This window comes from Stenella coeruleoalba (assembly GCF_951394435.1).
Source record: "Stenella coeruleoalba genome assembly, chromosome: 10".
Lineage (NCBI taxonomy): Eukaryota > Metazoa > Chordata > Mammalia > Artiodactyla > Delphinidae > Stenella > Stenella coeruleoalba.
In genome coordinates this window covers 22030931-22044976 of record NC_137156.1, presented here as the reverse complement: position 1 = coordinate 22044976, position 14046 = coordinate 22030931, and the positions used below count along the sequence as shown (strand labels likewise).

The following is a 14046-nucleotide window of genomic DNA, read 5'->3' as shown; positions in this document are numbered from 1 at the left end:
GTGAAGATATTTGCAAAATATGTCATAGGTATAAGTGAATCTCCTTAACAGAAATGCAATAAAGATAATCACGAGACATGAGCAATTTTTTTCTTTTTTCTTTTTACAAACAAACAAATGGCTATGAGAAGATACTCAACTTCAGTCATAAAAAGAGCAAATCAGAACTATACTGAGGTGCCATTTGTCACCTATCAGACTGGCAAAAATTCAAAAGCTTGGCAACACAATCTGTTGGCCTGACTGGGGAAACAGTTCCTCTCAAATGTTGCTGGTAGAAGTGCAAAATGGTACCATCCCTATGGAGGGGATTTTGGCACCATCTAACACATATTTATGCATTTACGATTTGACCCAGCCATACTGCTTCTGGGAATTTACTTGGAAAATACAAGTAAGAAACAACATAGACACAGTTTTTCATTGCAGCATTATTTGTAAAAGCAAAATATTGTAAACAACCTAAATGCCCATTCGTATAAGGGTGATTGAATAAACTATGGTGCATCAATATAATGGTACTATGTACACAAAAAAAAGCATAAGCAAGATATCTATGAACTGGTATGAACTGATTTCCAGATAATATTTTTATATTAAGTGAAAAAAAAGGAGGTGTAAACTACTATACAATATGAAAAAATAAGTATACACACATTTGCATTTAATTTGTATATGTATTATATACACACAAATATATACATGCAGACGTGTGTATATACGTATGTATAATGTTTTTACTTATTTTTGCAAAAAAATAAACCAGAGGGTAAAGCATCAACAACAAAAAATGGTTTCTTATGGGAGTGGGGGAGAGTAGAATGCAGGCTATGTGAATATGAGCAAGACTTCTCTGGATACATATTTCATTTTTTTTTACATCACGTAAATGTTCTCGGTATTTAAGAAACAATACTAAATTCAAAATGATAAAAACAGAAACAAATGAACTCAACAATATATCAAATTAACATAGTAATACAGAGGAAAATAATAATTCAGGTGGCTTGACCACAGTACTCTGACCATATACTTTTAGCAGGATACTGTCTATGGGCCTGTAAAGCTGCAAAGATATATTGAACTTTACTTAGTAGGTATGTTGTTGGAAGTGTTCTACAACACAAAGCATACTGATTCTGAAACTCTTTTGTATTATTGTAGTTTAGAGCCAATGAGTAAATAATATATATACATTGTTATGAACTGCTTTTTTTTTAACTGTGGGAGAAGGAAGATATTAATATGGAAGATGGAAAGGTGAGGAAAATTCTACAGGTATTGAAGTTGAGTTGAATTCATGTTATTTTATAAAATATATTTACCAGCTTTATCCTTGAAAGGGCCTAGAGGAGATGACACCTATTAAAAATGAGCCTACTACTACTCAATCTTTGCTACTAAACATTGTTGTCCTCTAAAATGAATAAAAATTTCTTGGGGAAAAAAAAAACAGTTGAACTAGATCTGGGACAGGGAGAATACAATGTGGTCCTTGTATTGTTTATTCTAGAAAGCTTGGATGTGCCAAAACCAAAACCAAAACCAAACAAAAACTAGTGGGGTCATGTCAAAAGGTTGCAGGTGCCAGATCAAGGGGGCTCCCACTGGCCAAATTTGAGACAGTTTGAGCATCAAAGTGAGTGAGGATGGAATGGATTATAAAATAAGTCTATAGTGATACTCAGAAAGAGAGACAGACACCAAAGTAGGATGAACAGAAAGCTCTTTACAGAAAATTGCTAGCTATTAAATGTGGAAGGAATTGTAAAAGTAGGAAGTCACCATTTTGCAACCCCCAGTATAACAAGCAGAAATCAATGAATATTAAAACCATTGGGGAATAAGATATTTGCATAGTTCCAAATTATTACCAATTATTATTTATTACAGTTGGAAAAAGTGTATTTTTGAATGGATAGATCTGGTAGTTACCACCTTAACTAAGTAATCAAATTTAGCATTATCTACAATAAAATAATTTGACAACTTAATGTAACCTGTGATGTGACACAGTAAGTACACATTACTTACGTAGTATTCTTCCAAAAATGTTCTTTCCCTGCTGCCAAGCAGTCGCATGGAGGCTGAGGCTCGGGTGCTTTCAAGATTCGGCTCCATCCGTAACCCACCTCCTTGGCCGAGGAAGGCATTGTTGCTGGAGGTGTAATGGACGTTAATACTGCTCTGCAAGAAAAAAAATGATCAAATTAAAAATACTGGGTTTTTGTTCCTCAAAAAACAAAGAAAAAGAAAAGTTTAACCAGAATCTACTTGTGAAGAAACAATTAGGCAAGTCCCTAATGTGCGATATTCTATAAGACAAGTAGCCCTGACTTTTCAAAATTTAATGTCATAAAAATGCCAGGAAAAAAAAAAAGTCAGGAAATGATTTTAGATTAAAAGAAGCAAAAGAGATATAATAACCAAAAACAATGTATAAATATTGAATTGGATCATGGACTTAAAAAAAGCAAACATAAAATGCAGGTGACCCTTGAACACCTGTGGGGGTGAGGGGTTAGGGGCATCGACTTTCTGCACAGTTGAAAATAGTCCTCCCTATACATGGTTCTTCCATATCTGTTTCTGCATATGCGATTCAACCAACCAGGGATCGTGTAGTATTTACTGTAGTAGTTACTATTGAAAAAAATCCGCCTATAGATAGTCACCCAAGGGTTAAACCAATGTTGTTCAAGGGTTAACTGTATGTATGGGGACAATTGGGTAAATTTAATTATAAACCGAGTACTAGATCATTGGTGTAAGGAAGAGATAAATGTTTTCTTTTCACCCAACAGTTATCCACTTTGATTGGCTTTTTTTTCTCCCATCCATAACACACTGGGCTAATGTTTTCCACATTTGGTCTAAAACAACTATCAGATTTTTTCCTGAGTTTAACAGTTCAGTTAGTTCCTATTAGATAATTTGCATACCCCCCAAATATTTACTTTTAATTGCTCACACTGAAACCCATTTACAATTTTCTTCTGGTTAGGAGGAAAATTAGGAAAGATTCCTTTAATGTGCTTCCATTGTTATTCCCCAAAACAGAAACCACAAGGATGCATATCAACTCCTGTTCAATGCAGACAGTTTCTGTTGTATGGCTCTGGCTTGATTCGTCCCAGCATTTTTTATTTCTCTCCTTATTCTATCTTGCACTCCTCTTAAGAATTCAATGAAGACTTTTTTCTCTTCTTATATCCATTCTGTTTCAGTAGAAGAATGTTTTGAAGTTTAGCTATGGTTTGTGCAGTGATGTGATTAATATTATATTAGTTTCCAAATGTACCTGTTTATCCCCAGGTCCCACAGGACACATATGGGCAGGAAGTTCCTATGGAAGAAATGACTCTTCTAGATACTGCAAAGGCGTCCTTAGGTACCCATCTCCAGACTATAGAGGACGGAATGGAATGTGAATCTCCAGAGCCACATGCACTTCAAGATAATGGTGAGGATAAGTTAGTCTTTGGAAGGAGGATGAGATTTGGGAGGAGGGAAGGGTCCATTCATAGAAATCTTATCAAATTTTATTCCATTGCAGCTTCTACTGAATATGGCTGAAGGAAGGGTTAACGAGTGTAGTGGAATGCTATTAAAGAAGTTGAATTAAGCAGTCATGCAATAATGTAAAAAATAGTTGAACACAAGATTTTTCATGGATATTTTGCAATGGGATTAAGTACCTATGGATAGATAAATCAGAGATGCCTCTGTATGTAAATGCTGATCACTTGTCAATGTAGACATGGGTCCCATTTCTGTAGCCTCTGCCCCCAATTCTTGTTACATATGACTGTTTAAGACTTGGAAATACTACTTCGATATTCTACTGAAGAAAATGGAATTTCTGAAGTCTATGTCCACTAGAGATCTAAGGACTATTAACAGTGTAATGTGTGGTGGAGGCAGCAGCACAGGCTGGCCTAGTTATGGAGTAGCTGTCTTTTCCCAAAGGCTTAAGTATAATTGATATAATTTTCTTCTTTTCTTTTCTTATAACCCTAGCAACTCCTTATTCTCTGCTTATCCTAGACCTACTAACATTGATTGTACTAATTTCTGAAGCTCATATTCTCAGATTACATATTCTGAAGCTCTGGTTCTCATTTACATTGCCCCGTATTTCTTTCCTCCCCCCAGTTTATCCTTGTTTACCTTCTGTTATGTTCATGGCTCCATAGCATGATGCAAAATGTATCAGTGTGGAAAGAAATACTATCTATATAATGGTCTTTTCAGTCACATTTTGAAATACCACTTATCGTGAGTGTTGTCATCCTCATTATAAAGTTAACAAATTTTTATCCAACACTTTTTTTTTTGTGGCCACACCCAAGGCTTGGCCTGCAGGATTTTAGTTCCCCGACCAGGGGTTGAACCTGGACCACACAGCAATGAAACCACCTGAGTCCTAGTCACTGGACCACCAGGGAATTCCCTATCTGACACTTTTCTATGTAGTAATGTGTTAGATAATGGAAAAGATACTGGAGGAAAAAGTGATCCCTGCTTCTTTAGAAACTTACAATCTTGTTAGTTCTATGAAACAGTTAAAGAAGAAAGTGCTACAGTGCTAGTTTGTGTTGTGAATAAATTATGTCTTCAAGAAAGGAGAACTCACTGTAAGCTTAAATTAAATGATCAAGGAAGTCTTGTTGGAACCATTGAGACTTAAGTGAGGCCAAAACACACAGTAACATATTAATTTGAAGTTTTGGAAGTTATGAACATTTGAGAATGATTTAAATTTACCAATTCAACATTTGTTTTGCAAATTGGTAGTATAAACAACGTTGACTTGAGAGAAAGTATTTTTTCCAAGCAGCTGTAAGACTTTAGAGGTGATATGCTAATTCCAAATTATTCTTTTTGATTTTTTCAAAATAGTTTCCTTAAGACTAGCCAAATTTGATTTATTCTAAGTGTTTCTGTTATTATGAATATTCTAAACATTTATTTTAATATGCTATATTAAGTCAGAGCATTTTCACTACTTCAGGTTCATCTGCTACTCTTTCTTTATTAAAATCAGTAATAAGATTATTGGTATTGGGTTTAGAGTTTCACAGGCACCAAAAAGGAGCTCATGCAAATATATGATGTTGAAACTTCAGCCCCAAATGTTGCTATAACAGCTAACCTGACTGAATAAAACAAAATGTGGTATAGTCTGGGGCTTTAAAAATATCTATGACTGTATTTCTGAGACTTCTCTAGCCAAAAAAAATGTTCTTGTGTAATTAATAAATAAATGAAAAAATAATAACATCAGTTTGCTCCCTGTTTTACATAAAACAGTGCTTTACTTTAAGGCTAACCCTGGATACTGCTCTGGAAAGTCACATCCTGGCTTTCTACTCTTTACTATATCAGAACTCTTTGTTCCTGGGTTGAGTTCTTCATTTACCCTCTCTATTCCTCCAAAGGTAGACTCCCTAACCAAAATTGTATTCCCCCTCTTGTGTGTCCATAGCATCTACTTGTACTCCCAGCTCTCTCTAGTGGCTACTTGAGCAATATACATATTTTAAATTATATTCCCAAATAGTCTAACTGATTTTTTTCTTTATATTTTAGGGTCATTTTTGTGGCTTTCCATGATGTCTCAAACCATGGGTGATGATAACTTTAGTAGCTTAGATACTAATGAAGCAGAAATCGAACCAGAAAACATGAGAGAAAAGTTCTTCAGAAGCTTAGCAGTGTTACTGGAAAACAAGAGTAATAATACCAAGATATTTTCTAAAGCAAAGTACTGTCAATTAATAAGGGAAGTGAAAGAGGCTAAGGCCAAGGCAAAAAAAGAATCAGTTGACTACCGTCGCTTGGCTAGATTTGATGTGATCCTGGTACAAGGACATGAGAAGCTGATTGAGGCTGTAAATGGGGAAACAGATAAAGTACGGTATTATTTACACAGTGAGGATTTATTTGACATACTGCATGATACACATCTCAGCATTGGACATGGTGGACGTACCCGCATGGAAAAAGAGTTACAAGCAAAATACAAGAACATCACAAAAGAAGTTATAATGCTATACTTGACACTCTGCAAACCATGCCAACAGAAAAATTCAAAACTCAAGAAAGTTCTAGCATCGAAGCCAATTAAGGAAGTTAACTCAAGATGCCAAGTAGATCTTATAGACATGCAGTTGAATCCTGATGGGGAGTATAAATTTATCATGCATTATCAAGACCTTCGTACAAAGTTGAGTTTTTTGCGGTCATTAAAATCTAAAAGGCCTAAAGAGGTTGCACATGCTCTTTTAGATATTTTTACAATTATTGGAGCACCCAGTGTTCTACAGTCTGACAATGGGAGGGAATTTTCAAGGCAGATTGTCAGTGAACTTAGTTGTATTTGGCCAGAACTGAAAATTGTCCATGGGAAACCTCAGCCCTGCCAAAGTCTAAATTCTATAAATCAAACTAATGAGGATATCCAAAACCGGATTATCTCCTGGATGCAAACTAACAATTCATCACACTGGGCTGAATTTTTGTGGTTTATTCAGATGACCCAAAATCAACCCTATCACAGAGGCATGCAACAGACTCCATGTGAGGGTACATTTAGCTCTGAAGCTAAACTGGGCTTGTCTCATTCTCAGCTAACTGAAGAACTTATTGCCAGCCTGAACACAGAAAATGAATTGGAACAGGCCGACAAGGAATTAGAAAATACTCTAAGAGCCCAGTATGAAGAAAATATTGAGACTGGAACAGATAGTAGTGATATTGAAGAAAATCTTTCTATTTCTCCTAAGATAGCGAAAAAAACTCCTCCTGAAAGCAGACTGAATTTTTTATCTTGTGTAGTTTGTGAAAAAGAATGCACAGGTGTTAATAATTGTGTATCATGTGATAGAAATGTCCATGCAATCTGTGGAGTGCCCTCTCAACGTGAGACTGATGGTTATCACCATAGAATAACTTGTAGTCTTTGCTATGAGACCACTACAATGAAAAGGAAACATGATGAGATTCCAAGAAGTTTGACTGTTCAACCCTCCAAAATGTTAAAGCCATCGGAGTCACCATTTTCATCAGACAAAGTAGGAGACTGGGTAAGAGTTTGAGTGTCTGCTGTAGATCAAAGCAGGGGAAGAGCCTCATACTTTACTGTGACCATGATGAGTGAGAAATTTTTGACATGGCATACTAAAGCACAATTATGGCCATCTTGTATATATTTTCTCCAAAGAAAGGCCAATTACATTTAATGTCCTCCCTCCACTCCTTTTTTCAAGTTGGAAGTTATAACCTTGGATGCTGCTTTGTTTATTGTTCTGGGGTGAAAAACAGTAGTATCTCTTACTTATTTCTGATGTCAGGCATTTCTTAGCGGAATGAGAAAGCTAGGGGATAAATGGTATGCATGATGGTATGTTTCTATAGAAGGATAAATTTGGGGACAGATGAATTTAATGTTACTTGGTTTTAATTATATGTGAGTTTGGGTTGAGGGGTAAGCTAAGAAAGGGCATCTCAGGTCAAGTGAAGAAATATTTAGGAAGGGCAGGGGATGATAAATTTGGTTGGGAGATATGGATTTGTGTTGGGAAAGAGTTTGGTTTTCTGATTTAAATGCAGAGTGTGAAATAAGACCAATGAGGCTAATATGTGTTCAGGTAAGTGTTTTGAAATGTGAAGCTTACACATGATTTGGGCCAGTGGTACTCAGAGTTTGTTCTTCAGACTAGTGCTGGTCTGCAAACTGTTTATACTAGTCCATAATTAGGTAAGTACACAAATTTGAGAGTATTTGGAAAGTTACAACAATTTGACATTGCTGCAATGCCCAAGCACGTGATTAATGAACTCATCTTTTCAAATAGAATATTCAGTTTGGGTGTTAAACTCTCAAGGTGAGTCACATGTGGTAGCAGCTCTACATTAGTCAGCACAATAGGTTCATATTAAAATGTGTGATATAGGGGTTCCCTGGTGGCGCAGTGGTTGAGAGATCGCCTGCTGATGCGGGGGAAACGGGTTCGTGCCCTGGTCCGGGAAGATCCCACGGGCCGCGGAGTGGCTAGGCCTGTGAGCCATGGCCGCTGAGCCTGCGCGTCCGGATCCTGTGCTCCACAACGGGAGAGGCCACCTGTGCTCCACAACGGGAGAGGCCACAACAGTGAGAGGCCCACGTACCGCAAAAAAAAAAAAAAAAATGTGATATGCTATGATTAGCTTGTCGGCTGTAACCCAAAAGTGTATAAAACTCTGAGAAAATGTAAGTATTTATTTATCTTTATAACTTAATTTAAAAATCATTTTATATTTTTAATCAAGCCTAGTTTTGGGGTTTTTAAAATTTTTTAAAAGTATAGTAGATTTACAGTATCATGTTAGTTTCAGGTATACAGAACAGTGATTCAGTTCTATATATATTTTCTTTTTTCTTCTTTTCCCTTATAAGTTATTATAAAATATTGAGTATAGTTCCCTGTGCTATACAGTAGGACCTTGTTGGTTATCTATTTTATATATAGTAGTGTATATATATTAATCCCAACCTCCTAATTTATCCCTCCCCTCCTCTTTCCCCTTTGATAACCATAAGTTTGTTTTCTATGTCTGTGAGTCTCTTTCTGTTTTGGATATATGTTCATTTGTATCTTTTTTTTTTTTTCAGATTCCACATATAAGTGATATCATGTATTTGTCTTTCTCTGGCTTATTTCACTTAGTATGATAATCTCTAGGTGCATCCATGTTGATATATATATATATATACACACATACATACATACGTCACATCTTCTTTATCCTTTCATCTTTTGATGGACATTTAGGTTGCTTCTATATCTTGGCTATTGTAAATAGTGCTGCAATGAACAGTGGAGTGCATATATCTTTTTGAATTAGAGTTTTCTCTGGATATATGCCCAGAAGTGGGATTGCAGAATCATATGTTATTTTTAGTGTTTTGAGGAACCTCTATACTGTTCTCCATAGTGGCTGTACCAATTTACATTCCTACCAACAGTGTAGGAGAATTCCTTTTTCTCTACACCTCTCCAGTATTTATTATTTGTAGGCTTTTTGATGATGTGAGCCTAGTTTTTGATTTCTAGTTTAACATTATTAAAGACAAAAGTAAAATTTGTATTACTTATTTTTAATTCTAATTTGCAGATGGAAAAACAAGCTTCACTGGACTTTTTTGTGAAGAAAAGACATACCTTTTCTGAATATGGCAGTAGTAGTAAAAGAATTGGTAACAATGGAAGTCATCCTGAGGAAGTGAAAACCAAAAGAGTTCATACTAGCTTTACTCGGAAGTACGATCCCTCATATATTGAATTTGGTTTTGTAGCTGTAATTGATGGTGAAGTGCTGAAACCACAGTGTATTATTTGTGGAGATGTACTGGCTAATGAAGCAATGAAACCATCGAAACTTAAGCGGCATCTATATTCAAAACATAAAGAAATAAGTTCACAGCCAAAAGAATTCTTTGAAAGAAAGAGTACTGAATTGAAAAACCAACCAAAGCAGGTGTTCAATGTTTCTCACATAAACATTAGTGCTTTGCGGGCTTCTTATAAAGTAGCACTTCCGGTTGCTAAGTCTAAAACACCATACACAATTGCCGAGACACTAGTGAAGGACTGCATCAAAGAAGTTTGCTTAGAAATGTTGGGTGAATCTGCAGCAAAGAAGGTAGCTCAAGTGCCACTTTCCAATGACACCATAGCACGACGTATTCAGGAACTGGCAAATGATATGGAAGACCAACTCATAGAACAAATAAAACTAGCCAAGTATTTTTCACTGCAACTTGATGAATGCAGAGATATTGCTAACATGATAATTCTTTTAGTATATGTGAGGTTTGAACATGATGATGATATAAAGGAAGAATTCTTTTTTTCAGCCTCTTTACCAACAAACACAACTAGCTCAGAACTGTATGAAGCTGTGAAGAATTATGTTATCAATAAATGTGGTTTGGAATTTAAGTTTTGTGTAGGAGTGTGTTCTGATGGTGCAGCTTCAATGACAGGAAAACATTCTGAAGTGGTTACCCAGATTAAAGAACTTGCACCAGAATGTAAAATAACACATTGCTTCATTCATCGAGAAAGTCTTGCTATGAAAAAAATATCACCTGAACTAAATAGTGTGCTTACTGACATAGTAAAAATTGTGAATTATGTAAAATCTAATACGTTAAATTCAAGATTATTCTCTTTATTATGTGATAATATGGAAGCTGATCATAAGCAACTGTTATTGCATGCTGAGATACGGTGGTTATCACGGGGAAAAGTTCTATCAAGAATGTTTGAAATACGAAATGAACTCTTAGTATTTCTGCAAAGCAAGAAACCAGTTTGGTCCCAACTTTTCAAAGATGTGAATTGGACAGCCAAACTTGCTTATTTATCTGATATCTTCAGTATTTTTAATGATCTTAATGTTTGCATGCAAGGAAAGAATGCAACATGTTTTTCAATGGCAGATAAGATTGAAGGACAAAAACAAAAGTTAGAAGCTTGGAAAAAAAGAGTTTCTACAGATTGTTATGACATGTTCCATAACTTAACAACAGTTATCAGTGAAGTAGGTAATGATCTTGATATTGCATATCTGCGAAAAGTTGTCAATGAACATCTTACAAATTTGTTAGATTGTTTTGAATTGTATTTTCCATCAAAAGAAGATCCACGCATAGGAAATTCATGGATACAAAATCCATTTCTTTCATCAAAAGATAATTTAAATTTAACTATAACCCTACAGGATAAGTTGTTGAAACTGGCTACTGATGAAGGATTGAAAATGAATTTTGAAAATACAGCATCACTTGCTTCATTTTGGATAAAAGTTAAAAATGAATATCCTGAGCTTGCTGATATTGCTTTAAAATCTCTTCTTCTGTTCCCCTCAACATACCTCTGTGAGACTGGCTTCTCTACATTAAGTGTTATTAAAACAAAACATAGAAACAGTTTAAATATACATTATCCCCTGAGAGTAGCGTTGTCATCAATCCAACCTAGATTAGACAAATTAACAAGCAAGAAGCAAGCTCACTTATCACATTAAATTTTTAAAATACTGATTTATAAGGTTTTAATTCAAAGTATACATATAGGCATTATGGAAGTGTGAAAAGTTATGATTAAATTGACAATTCTCTATATAAATTGCCTATATGTAAACAAAAGCGTACAGTTTTTATAATTCTCTTATTTTTCCCCGTTATATTTGTTATATTTATTAAGATGTAATTTTAAATCTGTTCATTCTAATATTAAAAAATTTGTCTTGTATTTTGTATGTCTTTTCATTATTGCATTTTATTAGGATATTAAGATGGTAGGATGACTTCAGGAGGGGAATAATTTCTTTAAAATGACAGACTTCATCAGTGAAGGGAAGTGAATTCAAGGGGTGGAATTAGAATTTGAATGCAAGGGAGGGGGTCAGTAAGATGTTAGGTTTGTTAAACTGATCCTGGGTGGTTTGGTTGGAAGTTGATAAGTTTGTTTTGTTGGTGCATGTTCAGATGCAGTGTTTAAGTGGGTAAGGTGGGGGAAAGCCATCAATGCTTATAAAAGCTCAAATGGGAAACAACCCAAATGTCTGTTCACAGAATAAAATGTACTGTGTTTATTCAACAGCTAGAATACAGTAGTAAAAATGAGTTATTGTGGAGGGAATTCTGGGGTGTGATGAAATGTTCCATCTTGATTGTGGTGGTGTTTACTATTAGCCATATGCAAAGTTGTCAATCAGGGTCCCAGATGAGTGTTATCTGGGTATACAGGAGACTGCTGTCAAGAACTACCTTGTTCTTACTCCTCTTAATTGATTGCAATTTCATCTTTCATCCTTTCTCCTACTTCTCATCCCAAATACATAGCAACAATAGATTATATTGACTGAATTTCCACAGCGCCCACACTAGCCCAGCTTATCTTTACCAAAATTGATACTCATGTTTCCCAAACTATGAGCTTAAAAGCCACAAAATTGAATATTTTCAACACAGACAAGGAGGAGATCAACAAATAAAGAAAAATTTTTAAAAGAAAAATCCCGAGTTTGGCAAATGAGAAACAATATTGGATGGTAGTTGTGATAAATTATTATTATTCAAAAGTATTTACTGCCTCTTCCTGGGGTAAGATTATACTGCCCCACTCCACAGATATCAGATTTGACTCATTTGCTTCACTCTGGATAATGAAATGTGAGCAGACCTGACATGTTACTTTTGGGCACAAAACAAGAAACAGTCCTTGATTTGCCATATCTTTTTTCTTCCTCTGTCAAGACGCCATCAGTGTTTCAAGTTGAGGTGGCTCCATTATCCTGGGCGGAGTCATGATGGACAAATAGCAGGAACAGGGTATCTGTTATGGTAAGCCACTTTTATTCTTGGGGTTGTTTGTTTCTGCAGCACTGCGAAAATGCTGTACTGACAATGTGATTGAATCAGCACCGGAAAATGACTTCGTCTTAACTCCAGTGGTTCTTTGTCTGAACAAACTTGAACAAGTCCTTAAACATTTTTGGAGTTGAATATAAAATAAAGATGGTAATATGCTCAGCATTTGGGGTTGTCACCGATGTTCAAAGAAGAAATAAATTCAGAAGCTTTTGGCAAATTCTAAAGTACTAGAGAAATGTAAGGTATTACAATATTTTCACTCAAAGTCTGGACTCAGACGTGGTGTCTATGGCATCATTTTAGCTTCTGTGTTGCTGTGAGGCATAGTAATCATCACATTGTCAGGCCCTTTGTTCAGTCACTGAAATGTGCACAAACTGCATATGAATAAGACACAAAAAGAAGATACGAGGATATTTCTCAAAAGAACAAAGAAAAATGATGAATTCAATAAAAGTTACTTTTGAAACCCACTCATTGCTAGGTTCTGTGGCTTAGTTGGTTAAAGTGCCTGTCTTGTAAACAGTGATAGATCCTGGGTTCGAATCCCAGTAGGGCCTCCTTTGCACATTTCTTTAGCCCTGAGAAGGGATGAGGAAATTGTCCGTATAAAAGTACTACAGTACCTCCTGCCTCCTCCTGACTCCGGAAAAAGTCAGAACCCTAAAAGTTAGTTTAAACTTCTGCAACTCTCTTCTTCCCATCACAAAAAGGCAAGTGAACTTGTGAGGGCCATTTTCTGGGGAAATACGGATAGTTGTCCCGGGAGGGGTTCAGAGAGGTGTCGAATATGCACATTCTTGCCATTTGCGACAACATGGATTGACCATGGCTATCAGAGGGGAGGGTAGTGGAAGGATGAGTGAAATAGGGAGATTAAGAGGTACAAAATTCCAGTTACAAAATGAATGAGTCATGGAGGTGAAATGTACAGCATGGGGAATATAGTCAAAAATATTGCAATATCTTTGTATGGTGACAGATGGTAACTCGAGTTATCATGGTAATCATTTCGTAATGAAAATATCAAATCACTACATTGTGCAACTGAAACTAATACAGTGTTGTAGGTCAAATATACTTCAATTAAAAAAAACCTTTCCATAAATAAAAGAAAACCTGAATCAACATAAAAAATATTTCATTAGCCCTACTGGCACTAGCATTTCTACAGTGTTGAAATAGAGTCTTGCATTTAACAAGTTAAATGAGTTTGTTGGGTTATAGATAATGGTTTTTCATCTATCTTTTTATCTAGTTTGTTATATTTTTTTCCCATTTTCAGTTTGTCCATTTATTTTACATGTAATTCCAGATATGTGGAAATCACATATGCTGCTTTCAAAAGTGTTTGTAGTAAAGTCACTTGCTGTGACTCAGTTAAGTCCACTCCTAAGTACACATCTGTCTTGCAGTCATTCAGCTGAAATGAAATGGTCACTGTACCCAAATGATTCAAATGGCAAGACTGATAATGCTGCACATGCACCAAGAGGATATGAAAATGTTTATCACTCACATAATGGCGCTTACTTGGAGAGCAGGGGAGGCTCACAGGTAAGTCCAAAAACAGCTTGGAAGAGCAAGGAAGGGTGATGGGCTTTGACTTTTATTGGGTT

The 14046-nt window shown here is 35.7% G+C and overlaps 1 protein-coding gene across 6 annotated transcripts in view; it reads left to right on the top strand.

Moving 5' to 3' along the window:
• The window catches only part of SCAND3 (SCAN domain containing 3), a 142804-nt gene extending 130152 nt beyond the window's left edge, over positions 1 to 12652 (top strand). For 5 of the 6 annotated variants that reach the window (XM_079933051.1, XM_079933052.1, XM_079933053.1 and 2 more), the window contains 3 exons: positions 3316 to 3463; positions 5593 to 7088; positions 9160 to 11226. In XM_079933051.1, the coding sequence (XP_079789177.1) occupies positions 3349 to 3463; positions 5593 to 7088; positions 9160 to 11076 (3528 nt within the window). In that variant the 5' untranslated portion in view covers positions 3316 to 3348 and the 3' untranslated portion in view covers positions 11077 to 11226. Of the gene's footprint in view, positions 1 to 3315; positions 3464 to 5592; positions 7089 to 9159; positions 11227 to 12310 lie in introns of those variants that run through there. The other variant, XM_079933055.1, reaches the window with a different exon arrangement.
• Positions 12653 to 14046: the final 1394 nt, after the last annotated feature.